At 50.2% G+C, this 16,457-nt stretch overlaps 1 protein-coding gene across 1 annotated transcript; it reads left to right on the forward strand.

The window, feature by feature from the left end:
• Positions 1 to 5,755: 5,755 nt before the first annotated feature.
• LOC112653838 (orthopedia homeobox) lies at positions 5,756 to 12,577 on the forward strand. Its single transcript, XM_025438122.3, has 2 exons — positions 5,756 to 6,403; positions 12,047 to 12,577. Exons 1-2 carry the CDS (start codon positions 5,756 to 5,758, stop codon positions 12,575 to 12,577), a joined length of 1,179 nt encoding a protein of 392 aa, XP_025293907.2.
• The last annotated feature ends 3,880 nt before the right edge of the window (positions 12,578 to 16,457 follow it).

A 16,457-nucleotide genomic window follows, 5' to 3' on the forward strand; every position in this document is an offset into this window, starting at 1 on the left:
CTTTTGCTGGGAACCTCAGGAGAGTTCTTTTATGCAGAGGAGTGTGGAAGTGCCTGTCACCCTCTCCCAGAGACTTGGCTGCCCTCCCAGATCTCCTTCCTTCCACTCACCCCACCCTCACATCGAGTCCCTTCAAATGAACCATACACACACCAAGCAGTGCCAAACTCGAGCGTGCCGAGATGCGGACCACCGACCCCAGTCCCGGACGGGGGTGGGGCGATGAGGCTTGGGGCTGGGGAGCCTCCATTCTGGCACCTGGGGGTAAGATGTAGGAGACGGTGGTCACCTTTGTTTCAGACGCAGTGGACAGAGAGCTTCCTGGTTTTTTTTTTTTTTTTTTCTCGACTATTTGCCCCTACCCTTTATTCTTTTTGAGGTTTTAAGGTAGGCCCGAGGAACGCTATCTGATTTGCCACTGTGTTTGGGTTATTGCATATCTGGAAAAGTAAACAGGATTGTTCAAGTCACTTGATTTGTTTTCTGTAAGCAAATAATACCCAAAAGCATGGCTGTAATTTACCACGAATTAAAATTGATTCTTTTCATCAGGCAAGAAAATAGGAAAATGTGAGATCGTTAATTATTGAGGGAGGCGCTCCTCATTAAAGGGAACAATGTTACAATTCAGCATTTAATAGCAGGGATGTGAATAATAACGCACCATATTTCAGCCCACTGTCTGCAAAGAAAAGAGAGCAGTTTACAAACAACCCAAGCAGCCGAAAGTTATATTTAATAAACACCCGAGGTTTCTGTATGTGGAATAAACGATCAAGGAGCTGGGCACGCTACCCCATTCTTCAGCAGCACCTAGTATAAATTTTTATTCTTTCTGTCTGTCTCTACAAAAGATTCACAATGAGCACAGAAATACAATTAGAGAGAAAATCAGAATTACAAACCTAATTAGCATAAATCCATCATTAGGGCCCTGGCCGCCAGGATCTCCCACCCCATTCACCTCCCCATCCAACTACACTATATTTCTAAATCTTTCTCTGGACCAGGACGGCGAAGCAGGAGGGAAGCCACCGATTTGGTAGTTGCTGTGCTTGTAGTTTACAGAATCGGCAATCAAGGTTTTGATTTAATGTATATACATATGTGCCGAAAAGCCCACTTGTCTCCGAACTACAAAGTTCTCAGGCTGGGTCTGGGCGCTTGGCGGTCGGGAGCGGTAGCAGGAGCGGGAGCAGGTTCCCTGGCCTCTAAATGCTGTTTGTGCTTCGTTAAAAAGGAGAAGGGGAAAAGAAGAGAAAGGGAAAAAAAATGATTTCCCTGTGCATCGCCCCTTGGCAGGCTCTTGTACAAAATTCAATCTCTATTTTTTATGAGAAGTAAACTGTCTAAATAAATTTTATTAGGGGCAACCAATATATTTTCTGGTAGTTCCCTTTGTTCCACTTCTACGTGTGTGTAACAATCTAAAACCTATTTATTGAGGAAAAATCACTGGATCCGTCATAGAAAATCCTTTTACTTTGCTTTGAAGTGATTTCTGAAGACATTCTTGTCATTCCGAAGATTTGGGGGCCATTGCGCTAAAGCCTCGCCTTGTTAGGGACTTCAGTTCCCATGATCATGTGGGAAATGCCTTAAATTATCAATAGCAATGGGCCTGACCGGCACTTTCCCGGCTGCCTCCGGAACGTGGGAAGATGACGGGGAATAAAACTCTGGTAAATACCTCCCAGGCGCGGCCCGGGTGGATTCAGACATTGGCCAGGACGAGCCGCCGAGGGCACCGGGGCGCGGGGCCGGGCGCCTGACCCGGGCCCATTGTCGCTGCTCGCCACGCCCGCTGCCCGCGCTGCCACGCGGCCCGACGCCCCCGCCCGCACCCCTCCCGCTCTCAGATTTCCCTTTCTTTCCTTTTTTTTTCCTTTCCTTTATCCGCCCCCCCCCCCCGCCATGCTTATGCTCTGAAGTCTTGGAAGAAATGATTTAGTTTGTTTATCCTGCTATAAAAATCAAGACCAATAGAAAAGTCATAAAATGAAGCGGACTATCAATCACGCCGCAACATTGTTATTCAGCGGCTACTAACAGAGATGGATAATCCTTTGATTTCGTCCCATTGTTATTACTCTGATGTGTCTTCACATTAACTATTACACATTTATTTATCGACCTGAAAGATACAACAAAACAGAATGTACCAGCGAGTGCGCGCGGGAGGCGGCGGGCGGCTCCCGGGGGCCGCAGGGGGAGGCCGGCAGGTCGCGGCGCACGCGAGGGGCCCCGGGCCGCGCCCTTGGGCCCGCGCCCTTCGCCCCGCGTCGCGGCCTCCGCGCACTTGCGGTTGGGAGGAGCAGGGTGGGCTCCCGGGCGCGGCCCTCCGGCTCTCCCCGCCTCTGCCCCTGCGCGCCGGTCTCGGAAGGCCCTCCAATCTCCCCCAGGCGGACACACCCCGCTGCGAACCCCGCGGGAGGCGCCAGGTGCGCCCTGGGGAGCACGTCCGGGGCGCCGCTCCGGCCCGGCCGCTGTCTGGCCTCTCGCCCCGAGCGCCGGGCGCCGTTTCTTCTAGTATTGGGGTGTTGTTTGGGGGAGGAGAAGGTTTCTACTGGAGGGACTTTATTTGCTTTGGTTTAGCTGTTCTCCTCCCAACCAAGCCTTTCCCGAAAGGACACTAGGTGTCTGCCCAACACCCTGGGGGCTTCCGAGTAGACCGCTGTCCCCCGGGCTCCGCCAGGCGGCTGCCCGCCTTCCCGGGCCCCGGCCCCCCAGGCCGTGCTGCCTGTGGCGGCCGCTGAGACTCGGCCAGGCCCACAGCTTCCGAGGAAGCCGTCTCCGTAGCTTGGAAGGAACCTTTGTGGCTGATGCCCGGCATTCACGCGTGTGTGCATGTGTGCGCGCGCACACGTGTGTGTGCACGGGAGGAGGGGAGCAGGCTGCAGGAGAGAAGGAGGAGGAAGCAAAACTGCCCCAGAGTTCGCCTTGCTGCCTCCTTTGTCTCCTTGCTCGGTCCCTGTCACGCATGCAGCTAAGGACACACACACACACACACACACACACACACACACACACACCCATTCCTCTCGCATCTGCTCTCAGGCAGCATTTCCAATGTTTTGTGTAAGTCAATTGGACGGCGAACAAAAAAAGCCATTTGCTCGGTATTATTTAAAACAGACTTCATAGGACCACCCTTTTGTGGAAGCTTTATTTGCACTAAATGAATAATCTTAATTGCATCACTCTCGAATTAAAAATCAATGTTAATCAAGTTGAGGGTAGTAAATATCAGTTTTCATTGTGCCTGGGTAGAGGGCATTTTTCTTGTGCTGCAAATAAAAATACAAGTCAAATAACTTTAAAAGGGCATTATGTTCTGCTACAAATACAATTGAAACGGATTGTTTAGGAGCAGATCAGAAATGGTACAGAATTTTGCACTTAATTTCCTCAGTTATCATTTACAATAAGAACCTCTGGGCTTGACAGCCAAGTCTAAACAGTAGTAAATTAGTACAAATTTATACTGATTTTACTCTAATAATCGTAATAAAAGCTTATAGATTTGGCACTAATTACATAAATGCCTAATGATCTTGAAAATTACTCTGGTTAGAAATATATTACTAATCTAAACTTTGTTGTTGGCTGGCTCTGAAAAATCAGAACATTAGAGATGGTTCGCTTCACTTGTGCAAAGCACTTTAAATTGTTCAAGTAGTTTAACATATTCAAGAAGAAAATAAAGAGCATTTAACTTTATTTACAGCAGTAAGTGGAATTGGGAACCGAGCTGAACTTAGAAACTTTGACCCAAAGAGCAGGATGTGGGCCAGGATGCAAGCATGGGCCTGGCGGAGGAGCGGGGAGCCCGGCGGCGGGAAGGTGCCGAGCGCAGGAGGCGACACCGCACTCGGGGCCCGGAGGCTGACTGCGGCCCCCGGGGGCGCCGGGGGAGTTGACTCCTTTTGCCCTCTCCCGGCCTGCTGAGGGGGGTGGTCCTCTTTAGGCCCGGGGGTCCCGGCAGAGCCGCGGGACCCCGGGCTCAGGCCTGCTGGGCGGGTGGAGAGGCCGCGCGGGGCGCTGGTGGTGCTGCGAGTCGGCAGGCCCGAGGCGGAGGCAGGCGGGGGCGGCCCGGGGCGCGGGCGCCTCGCGGGTCACGCGGGGGTCAAGCCCTGCGCTGCCCTGTGCACCGCCTCCGGCCCACGGAGCTCCCAGGTTTTCGGAGCCTGGGCCGCACCTTGGAGGACGCAGGGGCCACGGAAAGGACAGGTGTGACTGGGGAGAGCAGCGGGGAAGCGCTAAGGAGGCCGGGCGCGGAAGCCCGGGGCGAGGCCCAGGCGCCTCCGCCGCGTTGGCTGCTGCTCGCGGCTGGAGCTGCCGGGGCTGCGGCCACCGCCTCCTCCGGGCGGGCGCGGGCGGGCGGGCGGGCGGGCGGAGCGGGGGACTCTCCCGGCGCTGACATTTGCAGGCTGCCCTCCTGATTGGTCCCCTCGCCGAGCTGCTCACGGGTTCATTCAACTGTTAAGCACCTCCCCGTCTCTCTAAAGGACATTATAATGCAAGAAGCCCCCTTTTTAACCACAAACCGAATTTTCTTTCATTTAGGTGATCTATATATATCTATATCGTATAGCTTATAGCTTATATCTATTTTAAATAACTTAAAGCCGCTAAAATTTGGGGGGGAACAGCTTTCGCCCTGGAGCGGTGCGCGATGCTGTCTCACGCCGACCTCCTGGACGCCAGGCTAGGTGAGTGCGCGCCTCTCGCCCGGGCAACCAGGAGAAGCCGGGGCAGGAAATTGTCAATTTGTTCCTTATTTTACCTTAATGCGCCCTAAATGGACTAATTTCTTTAAAAGTAATTGTGCTGCATTAAAGTTTAATTTGATTTAACATCGTCTTTAAAAAAAAATCTATGGAATATGTAGATCCAAAAAAGGACTAGGGAAATGTTGTTACTTTTTGTTTTTCCTTTTTCCCCCTTCCTCCCTCTCCCTTATTATTATTAAATTTTTTTTGAACTGTGATCTACCCTGAGATAATTTGTTAGGAGGTGTTTTTCTTTTTCTCTTCCCCCTCCTGTTTGCTTTGACTTGGGATTTTATTTCTCCCCCTTTTTTCTCTCTGTCCCTATTCCCTCCTTCTCTACCCCTCATCTGAGTATGGTTGAATTTGTAAAAATCTGACATCAAACGAGAAGCCGCTGCAATCAAGGCGGATTTTCTAAGTGTGTTCATTGAAAAAGGAGAAAAGCCAAATTCATCCCCACAGGCATTCCCGCCTGCAAGGGACTCAGCGTTGCCAATGGCTGAGAGGAACGCGCTTTTTTATTTCTCCGGAAAGAAAAGTTGAATTCTCGAAAGTTTGATTCACTGTTCTGTCTATAGAGTTTCCTTAATGCGGTCTGCGTTGCTGGGCTCTGGGTTTCCGGTTTGGGAATCTTTGGTGATGGATGTGACTCCATTTTCCAAACACTTTCTCTGATTTGAGGGGGAGGCGGAGCTGATTTGGGTTGATTTCAGAGGGCGGAAGGCTTGGAGAATTATTTATCTTCCAAAAGTGAGAGGTAATCGGCCGAGGGCCGGAGGTAGAGTTCGCTAAGCTGCCTAGACGCAGGTGGGGCAGCGACCAAGGAATCATTTAATTTTCTGTCTTTCTTTTCTGCCCCCTCCACCCGGTGCAAGGATTGCTCTCGCGTTCCTGGGGCGTCAGGGGTACGGTTCATGAAAGGGACTCGGAGGCAGGTTTCTTTGCCGGGACTGGGAGTGTTTCATTGCGGGAGATACGAAAGCATGTGCTGTTTACTCCGGGAGCTGGCTGCGGACAGAGGGAATGGGGCCGGGACGTGGCCTTCACGCCTGGCCGTCCAGATTCCGGGGAGGCCAGCAGAACAGCCCCGGAGTTTCCTCCGTAGGGCGACCTGGGGCGCGGAGGGAGCCGAGGACGGGGCTGCAGGAGGACCGCGCGGTGAGGACAGTCCCTCCTGGCCGGGCCGGGCGGGTAGTGATGGAGATCCCCTTGCCTCCTCAGGTATGAAAGATGCTGCCGAGCTTCTGGGCCACCGGGAGGCGGTGAAGTGTAGGCTGGGCGTGGGGGGCTCCGACCCTGGGGGCCATCCGGGGGACCTAGCGCCCAGCTCCGACCCAGTCGAGGGAGCCACTCTGCTGCCCGGGGAGGACATCACCACAGTGGGCTCTACGCCGGCCTCGCTGGCGGTGAGCGCAAAGGACCCGGACAAGCAGCCGGGGCCCCAAGGCGGCCCGAACCCCAGCCAAGCCGGCCAGCAGCAGGGCCAACAGAAGCAGAAGCGCCACCGGACGCGCTTCACCCCGGCGCAGCTCAACGAGTTGGAGAGGAGCTTCGCGAAGACTCACTACCCCGACATCTTCATGCGCGAGGAGCTGGCGCTGCGTATCGGGCTGACGGAGTCCCGAGTGCAGGTACACCGGGCGTGGGCGCGGGGGCAGAAGCCCAGGAGGGGGGCGACTGGGGCCAAGGAAGAGGGGCCTTTGCCCGGCCGGGGGCCTGGGCTTGCGCTTCGGCGGCCTGTGAGTTCCACGGACAGGCAGGGCCCCGATCTCCCGCCAGCACAGCCACATTCCCACAGAAATGGCTCAAAAGCGAAGCCGGCGTCGTTCAACTGTCAGGTCGTCCGTTTCGTCCTGAGAAGGGGAGCTCCGCGTCTCCCGGCCTCCGCGTCTCCCTGGCGGCCACGCTGAGCGCGCGCCTCCACCGCAGCTCGAGTTATTGACAAGTATTTCATTACCCCGTAACGAGCTTGTGTTAGGCGTCTGGATAAATGGGGGAATGCAACAATTACACCGAAAACTTGAAAGGGGGAGAAAATAAGACATAGTGGCACCTTCAAAAAGAATCCACACCTGCGTTTCACGGTGTAGCTTTATTCTCCTGAATATCACCCTCCCACCGCTCTCAGGCAAAATACCCCTTGCTTTGATGCTTGCAAAGGCTTTAAACTTTGATGGTCTACCGGGGCGCTGAGGGCGGCTGGAGAGATCCCCCCAGTCTGTGAGCCCTGGTTTTCCCCTAAGGAAACTGGGGATGGCGTTGGGGGAGGGATGAAGGCTTTCTGTCGTAGATATCCGATCTGAAGAAGGGACATTTAGGGCAGGAAAGATTGACAGATACTAGACGAAATCATTACTCACCCCTTGTTTTCATCCAACGACCCTCCAAGTTGTAAATTATATATAACTTACAAAGTCACACCTATAACTTTCCTGAAAATTGGGGAAAACAAGTATAAGCCCAGGCATCTCAGGGTTTTTTTTTTCTTTTCGCTTTTTGTTAGAATGAAAACAATATACCATATTTTATGGATAAGCGCTGGAGGTGAAATTCCAAGGCGCACAGTTAGTCTTGAGCTATCCAGGGTTCTGAAAATCTTCCTTTCCTGTCTCGGACGTGGTATTTTCCCTCCGTCATGCTGGGTGTCAATTATAGCTCTAGGTGCTTTAACAAATTAAGTTTAAAGATCTCAGCTACTTTACATTTGATCTAAGAAGTAAGAGACAAGGCGGCCCATAATCACAGTGTTGAATATTTCTGTCTCTGTGCGACATTTTAAAGATAGTCTAACCTGGAAAAATAGCATGTGCTTCTGTTCTAAATAGTCAGCAAGTGAGTATCATCATTGGGGACTTAAAGTCGTCAGATTAATAAAGAAATAATCGAGGTATAATATAGATGAGTATTTTTCCTCAATAGAAGTCTGGGTGGTTTCATTAGTGAACTTTGGAAGCCCTGAACCATGGGGGCCATTGAAATGAACACCCAGAGTGTTCATTGCATTGTGCAGCTATATATTATTAATGCTTAAAAAAATTTTTTTTTGCCTACCTTCTCTTTTTTAAATCTGAAGTTGAGTCCAAACCTTAACAGAAATATACAATTTCAATACATCCATTACTGCTAATGATAATACTGGCTTGTTAAAATCTTGTAGGTTCAAAATTCATAAATTTGCTTTTTCTCCCTCAAGAGAAATACTACCTAATAATTTTTGTTTTAAAGAGTAAAATGCTGTTGCTTAATGCTTAGACATAATGGTAATTAGTTTAAATTAAAATAGAACTTAGAATCACAAATAAAATATAATTGGACAACTGACTTTATGAAAAAAGAAAATGAGGTCTATTAAACTTTATTAGGTCTTCCAAAGGTTAATGGCAGTGATTCTTTTAATAGAAAAAGTTGTAAATGAAATAAAATACAAACTATGTAATAGAAACAGTTATTTTCAAAAAGTACACAAAAGAATAATCAAGAAGAAAAAGACAAAGTACTTTAATTGTTCTAGCATAATGTTCAACAAAAGATAATAGCTTGAGGCTGCTGATAGGAACAATTTAATAGAATGGCAATTTCAATATTTTTAAAAATAATGTTTCATAGTTTAAAAAGTAATCAGATCAACATAACCTTCTTAATTAACATTTCAGAATGATTAACATTATGTAATGTAATGCAAAAATAATTTATGGAAAATGTATTTACTTCACAATTCACTGTACCATTGCTCCTTGACCAAATTCAAATTAAATAGTAATTGGTTTATGTTCTTATATGATGAGTACTTCATAGTTTTCCTTATAGTTAACAGATTGCCACACATTCTTTTCAGTGTGTAGGCCACTGCACTGATTAAAAATGATCTAAACATTTAATTTATTAGAATTCTATGTTTTTAAAGATGCTTTTAAATTCTGGACTAACTGATCCAACATACTTATTTTTATCTCTATCTGGTATATATCATGCTTATAAGTATTTATTAAAGCACCTCTATTCACATGGAGGCCAGTTCCATGTCTGATATCGCTCCCTTTTTCTGGCTAGTGTAATAAAACCATTCCTTTTATAGCATGCCATTATTAGAAACCAATTTCAGAATTATTTATAACCTGGAATGGCTTATTAAGCAGCAATGCGAGAATCATGCAAATTACGCGATCAAATGCAATATAATAAGCATAATCATTAGTCTCTAGCACGGATTAATTAACTTTCAATATTTTATTTACATAAAAACCAAATCAGTGAAATAACTTCTGCACAGTCAGGCTTGCCTTTCAATATTTTATACGAACAAAAATAATGTGCTGTAATTCCATTGACCGTGTCCCCCAGAATGGCCCTGTCACCTGCCACATCTTAATAGGGGGACAAGCTGAGAGTATTTTCTAGTTTTCTAATGGAATGAGAAATTGCATTTTCTTCCTCTCCCAGCACTATTAAAGTGTAATGAATTCGGCCCAGAGTTCACGGCTGGCTGATCGAAATGAACCTGAGATCTCGGCTTTAATACAGCTCCCCAGATTTCCTCCCAAATCTTCACATTAATCATTTGCTGGATTCCAATGAGATCTTCATAAAGCGTTTGCTTCGAGGGGGAAAAAAAAGTAATATTCTCTCTTTCTCCCTCTCTTTCTCTATTTCTGAGCCATTTATAGTTGGGGAATTAAACGGGCTATATATTTTAAAATACATTTACAGTATGTCTATATTACTGTAACAGCAGATATCATGAAAGTGGATTTTTAAATTCCAACCTCCATTAGATTCTCACTGTTGTATTAAGCATTTTCTGAGAAGAGCTGCATTTCAAACTGAGTACAAAGTTGGCCCGTGGCTGCGGTTAATATATTTTCTGGAGTTGTCATCTGTGCATTCTCAAAATCTCCCTTAGGTTTTGCCTGCATTTTAATCCGTCATGCTCTAGTTTTCAAGTGGAAACATTCACATTTTTAAAAACATATGCATCATAGCTTGGAACGGAGGTGCTCAGACCCCATGCAGATTTTTTTCCCCAACCCCAGTAAGCCATGAAACATAAAAAATTTTGTAGCCATCATTTGACTACTAACCCTCAAACATAATTGAGCACGATTTTTCGATTATTCCTATAATATTTAGTTCTTTAACAGCTGTTCTTTTCCACCTGTGCCTGAGGTTCAGAAACCTGTCTAGCGAGTGGGTTTTCTATTTATGTTCTATGGGGGCAATCCCCCCCCCCACCACCTTCTTTCTTTCTTCTGCTTCTCTTTCCACTCCCCCCCCAGATGTCTGCCACTCCCATCTCCCACTGCCCATTCCAAACATTTAAACATTTCGGACTCACTGATGCTTTGCAGGATGTTAGTAGCCCATTTTTATTGATAACTTTCAAAATATATCCGGGGGCAGAATGTGAGATGGGACCATTTCAACATAGACACTGTCCCTGTCTAGAGCTCCATCCGGTCTACCTCCCCCTATTCCAGTTTTGGATGGGGAAGGCAACGTGACCTGTGACTGCAGGTCTCCTCGCTACGCTTTCCTTGGCTCCTGCGGGCTACTCTCTGCTCGAGGCCTCTAACAGCTCAATTCTCAGGCAGCGGCATTGATCCCAGTTACTATTGAGGGCCCCCGCAGCCTCATTAATCCGTCGCACCACCAACTCAAGGGGCTTTAGCAAGTAAGAGACTCGGCATCTTTATACAATCCGGAACTCAGGGTAGGCAGAAACATGGGAAATAGGGTAGAAATCAGAGAAAGATAAAATGGTGGGCAATGGCACGAGGATGGTAGTAAGGCGAGGGCCAATCCAAAGGCGGGCGATAATTCTAGATTGCAATGCCGTTCACACTGTTAAGTGTCTCCATTTGCACGGGTGTAACACAAGTCTGTGGATAGCTGGCTTACTGAGAAGGGGTCAGGTGCATCCTTTATCTTGCAGAATAAATACTAAATATTAGCTTGGATTAACGGGTGAATAATCTTTTGGTAATGAATACAGTCAAATTGTGTTTGCCAAATTCTAAGAGGAGACTCAGTACCTGAGCTGTGTCTCGCATCATTTATATTTGTGCACAGTAAACCTCGGACTGACTAGATGTTAAACTGCAAGCCTGCCAGGTAGGCGTGCTGGGAATTATTTTGTTAAAAAAAAAATCAAATTCAAACATGAGGAGATGGGAAGCTACCTTGGTCAGGCAGCTTACTTGACATCTTTCAGGAGAAACTTTCCTTCCTCTGTGATAGTGGATATGCCACTAGTAGGCAAATGTCTGGTAGGCTCAGAAATTCAGGGTTACTGTGAATAAAGAACGAGTAGAAGGTTTGTTTTTATTTGGAGTATACTTTGTCAAATACACCACCTTTAAAAAGGTATATGGATATCGGGTCTACGCAAAATCAAATTTGATTCATGGCTAGTGTGAGCTTTAAACTTGAGTTTCTTTAATTTGTGGTCAGAAAATTTGCTTTCAGTTCATAGATGAAAAGGATGAAACAGAGAGGAGGGCTTGAGGAGTTGGAGGCCTTGTAGTCTCGGGTCCTCAGTAAGTTCCTGAAAATAGACTTGCAGGCTCCAGGGCTCGGGGCTTTGGCAGCGGGTTCCAGCGCATCTGCACAGCTCAGATGAAAGGTGCCCTTAGAGAGGTTTGAGCAGGAGGCAAGGAGACTTGTAGCAGCAGTACCAGTCACTAGGAGTCACAAGTCACAGCGGCGACCCAAACGACACCGTAGCTCAGTGCCGCTGGCTTTCCCGCATGGATCACTATATTAACCTCTCCGCACTGTCATCCGTGGCGTTAGGGGCTTTCCTTTGTCTTTCGATTTTGAAACTGGCTGTGTCGTCCACGGCCCTTCATCAATTTCCAAATTTCCAGCGTCTCTGAAATTTCTCTACCCCATCAGTGTTATAAGGCACGCTATTAAGCCACATGGGTACACATGTTTATCTTCATTTGTACACCGGTGGGTCCAATTCTGACACACGCCTGCCTGCAGACTTGCGCACGTAAGCAGTGCACGGACTGTGGCGGCGTGCAGCGGCGCGGTGTGTGCACCGAGGGTAAGCGCCCCGGGGCACTAGCGCCCAGGACCCCGGAAGGGGGCCCTTGCTCAGTGCAACCCGCCAGTTGTCTCGAGCTGCGAAGACCCGCGGCCCGGGCCGGGGGGCGGGGGGGGGGGGCGGCGGGTGGAGGCACGCGGGGCACGCGGGGCGCCCGCGCAGCGCTCGGGCCCGCGCCTCCGCCGGCTAACGGCGCCGTGTGTGTCTCCCGCCCCGCCCGCTCCAGGTCTGGTTCCAGAACCGGCGCGCCAAGTGGAAGAAGCGCAAGAAGACCACCAACGTGTTCCGCGCGCCGGGGACGCTGCTGCCCACGCCGGGCCTGCCTCAGTTTCCGTCGGCCGCCGCCGCCGCCGCCGCCGCCATGGGCGACAGCCTGTGCTCCTTCCACGCCAACGACACGCGCTGGGCGGCGGCCGCCATGCCGGGCGTGTCTCAGCTGCCGCTGCCGCCCGCGCTGGGCCGGCAGCAGGCCATGGCGCAGTCGCTGTCCCAGTGCAGCCTGGCGGCCGGGCCGCCGCCCAACTCCATGGGCCTGTCCAACAGCCTGGCGGGCTCCAACGGCGCGGGGCTGCAGTCGCACCTCTACCAGCCCGCCTTCCCCGGCATGGTGCCCGCCTCCCTCCCCGGCCCCAGCAACGTCTCGGGCTCGCCCCAGCTCTGCAGCTCCCCGGACAGCAGCGACGTGTGGCGGGGCACGAGCATCGCCTCCCTCCGCCGCAAGGCGCTAGAGCACACAGTCTCCATGAGCTTCACCTAATGCAGCCGCGCCCCGCCCCCGGGGCGCCCCGACGTCCCCCGGCGAGCGCCCGGGCCCCCGCTCCCTGCCCCGGCGCCCCCCCGCCCCTCCCAGCCCCCGGCCCCGGCCCCGGCCCCTGCCACTTCCCGTCTAGCGCTCCGCTCCCGCGTTCGCCGTCGGGCTCACCCCCGCCCGCGGGCTCCAGCCGCCCCCGCCCCGGCCCCGGCCCCGGCCCCGGCCCCGGCCCCGGCCCGCGCTGCCCGCGCTCCCGCCCTCCTCCCGGCCTCCGCCTGGCGGCGCGCTCCCCTCCACCCGCCCGCGCCCGCGCCCGCGCCCGCGCCCCCGGCCCGCGCCCCCGCCCCTCCTCCCGCGCCCGGCCAGAAGCATCCTTCCCGCCATTTTACTTAACAGGGAGTCGACTCAGGATCTGAAATCAGACACCAATGGACTGGTTTGTGGGCAGAAACACACCCCCCGCACTCTCGCTCACTCTCAGACACTACACACACGCCCGCCCCCCCCTCCCCCGTGCACCCAGGTCACACACGCACGTGCTCAAGGGACAGCACAATGTTAGGGATTTTCGTCTTAAAGGAGGACAAGCATCTGAGGGCCCAACTGACATCACTTGGTTTACCCCTGTCTTCTCCGCCCCATTCCTGTTTCTTTCCTCTCCCGCCGCCCCACCCCTGCCCCATCCACGCAGCCCTCCGTTGGCTTGCAAGAGAACACCTTTCTCTTACTTTTGTTTTCTTAAGCACAACTGTGTGAGGTCACGGAAGGGAGGCTCCTCAGGAGGCACCTGCCGGTGGACTGGGCTGGACCGGGGTGGACTGGGGCTGGAGCGGGGCTGGACCCGGGCTGGAGCGGCCTGGAGCGGTCACGTGACGAGGAAGAGGCGCTCTCACCCATTTTGATAAGTCTTTAAAAGGAAGAATAAAGTCAAGTAAGAACATTTTCCTTTTGTAAAAGTAAAAGCCACATCTCTCTTCCGGATCCTTCAGGACTGGGGTTCGTTTGCTTCCCTTCCGTCCCTCTCTCCTCGCTGCTCTGTGCCCTAGGCTGTGTCGTGGCGGCCCGGCCTGGCCGCCCCCTGGCCGCCCCCTGGCCGCCCGGGGCACGCGGACCTCCACAGCCCTGCGACTTTGTACAGAGAAACACAATCAGCTCTTTCTGCATGTGCTGGTCAAATCCAAACCCAGAGAACAGAAGCGCTTTCGAAGAATGAACAAACATGTGAAATAGGATGTTTTGTGTAGATAAAGCATTCTTGTTACATACTGGTCAATTTGTGATATGTTTTAACTTACTGTCTGTGCTTATTTATGGAATTTGGTTTTCTTAATAAATGTTTGAGCTAATATAAAGCATATTATTTGACTTTTCCGGACAAGTTTATATCAAGTTAAATGTAAATGGTTAAAATAAAATCATTTTCAGTATGTGATACAGAGAATGATGGGTTCTGTGGTGACTGAATTTCAGGAGCCGGGCTCGCGGCCGAGGGGAGGAGAGTACAGCGGGCGGGACCCCGGAGGCCGGGTTCAGGGTCGCGCTGAGGGGCAGCCCAAGCCGGCGCCGGCGCCGGTTGGAGGCCAGGCCTCGAGGCCCGAGCCCGCAGGCCTGAAGCGGGAAGGCCTGACGGGGAGGGTCTCGCGCGAGCTCTGGGCCTCGCGAGGCTTTGGGCCGGTGGGCCTCAGTGCGCAGCCAAGGCCGCGAAGGCCGCCCAGATGGCTGAGAGGCTTTTCCAGTGAGCTGTTGCCCTGGGCCGAGGGGTGGTGGCCCTCCTGGGCGGGCTCCGTGCTCCGCAGGGCAGAGAGGGCCGCAGCTCTGCCCTCCAGCGTCACCCAGAGCCACATCTGGCCGCAGGTACACAGTGGACGGGAAGGGCCCTGGTGGAGGGGGTGGGGGTGGCCTCCCTCCGTGCCCTGGGCCTCCGGGCCCTGCGCAAGGGGCCCCGGTTCCTCGGTGACCACGGGGGCTCGGCTGGCTTCGGGACCCGGACCGGACTCCCAAGCCCTGGACGACCTGGCTTTGCGGCGTGCCCCCAGGTCTTCCTGCCTGGCCTGCACGGCTGCGGGCTCAGCCCTACTACAGGCACGTGCTCGGAGGACGCCCCACACGGTCCCACACGGCCCCACACGGTCCCACACGGCCCCACACGACCCCATACGGCCACCACACGGCCCCACACGGCCCCACACGGCCACTACACGGCCACCACACGGCCCGACACGGCCCCACACGGCCCGACACGGCCACCACACGGCCCCCACACGGCCCGACACGGCCCCACACGGCCACCACACGGCCACCACACGCCCCCACACGGCCCCGCACGGCCCCGCACGGCCCACACGGTCGTGACGATGGCTGCTGCCTCGGGAGCCTGGCGGGGAAGGTTGTGGGTGTGCTTTAAACTTGGAGGCAAATCAATACCACAGGCTTTCTTTGGAAGGCTAATCAAAATCGATCTCGTGGTTTAGAATTTAAGGGCCATTATAGGCATTGAGACGCGCCCACTCCCGTGGGAAGATTTCTCATTTGGTTGCCACGGAGTATAAATCCTAAACAGACCCTTGCCCTACAGTATAGTTTTTGTACCACGGGGCTACACGTGGATTTCAGGAACTATTATAATCGTTGTTCAACTGAGAGCACACTGGAATCTCCTCGAACGCAAGGACAAAAAGGCATGATTTTCTATGATAAATATTATTTCTTCATGTTACCTTAGGAATTTTAATTAGAGGTAAAATTGGTGAGTGGGCTCACAGAATATTTAAATTCCCCTTTTCTAAAGGATATTTTAAATCTAAGGTTAAAGTATTAACGTAAAAACAATGTTCATTCGGGATTTCATATAAAAATGGAACGTTTCTATATTTTAGAATTCTAGAATTTAGCAACATAATAACTGCATTTCTGAAATACCTGTGGTGAAAAATACCTTTTCTTGTTTTTATATTTCATCATATTCTCTCTTAACATAGTGCTGTTTTTTTTTTTTTTGAAAAAATCGAAATCGTGGCTCCTGTAATCTCAAGTCACATTTAAGAGATCAGTACAAATTACAGATTGCTTTACCAGTGAGCATGGAAGGTTGTTTACAAGGATGCTAATTTTACAGCTTTTTTATGCTGCTATAAAGCATAACTTTATGATGTAGGAATGCAATAAAGGATGCTAAATGGAATCTTTAAAAATTGTATTTCTCAAAGGCAAGGGAAATCTTTCATTTGAAAAAAAAAATGGGCCAACTCAGAACACTGATGAGAAGTTACAAATCAACTGAAGTGATAGATGCTTTCAAAGCTACTTATATTTCATAATATAGTGGTTATCAATATTATAATGGAAGTATACAGAATTTTTTCACTTGACCTGACTTTAGAATAATATTTGTTTCTATAGCAATAGATTTCTATTAAGAATCCTGAATATTTAAATATTGTGCATGCTATTAGCATAAGGGAAGGCAACCTAGTCTAAATTGTAAAAGTTGACAGTTTAGTGAGGAAAAAAAGCAGAGAATGAGAATCTCAATCATAAACCTAAAAGATTTCTACATTTTGAGGTAGGAAAAAACCCTAAAAACGAAATAATGCTTCTTATTATTTTTTTTACTCTTTTAGCAGCAGCTGTCTCAAAACTATTAAAATTATAATAATAAATAATTGCATATAATAAGAGAATAAAGATGAAAGACAATAATGATGACTAATATTAGAACACAAGGTAGATAAGTACAACATACTGGTTGTTCTGCCTCTAACAAATTGTACTTTTTGTTAAGTTGCCTGTTTGGCATTGAATACCTATCACCACATGCTGGCTAGAAAAAGTCAAAGTTTATTATGATGTTACTATGTGATTGATATATTTGAATATACATATTCAT

The sequence above is a fragment of the Canis lupus genome, chromosome 3 (assembly GCF_003254725.2).
Source record: "Canis lupus dingo isolate Sandy chromosome 3, ASM325472v2, whole genome shotgun sequence".
NCBI lineage: Eukaryota > Metazoa > Chordata > Mammalia > Carnivora > Canidae > Canis > Canis lupus.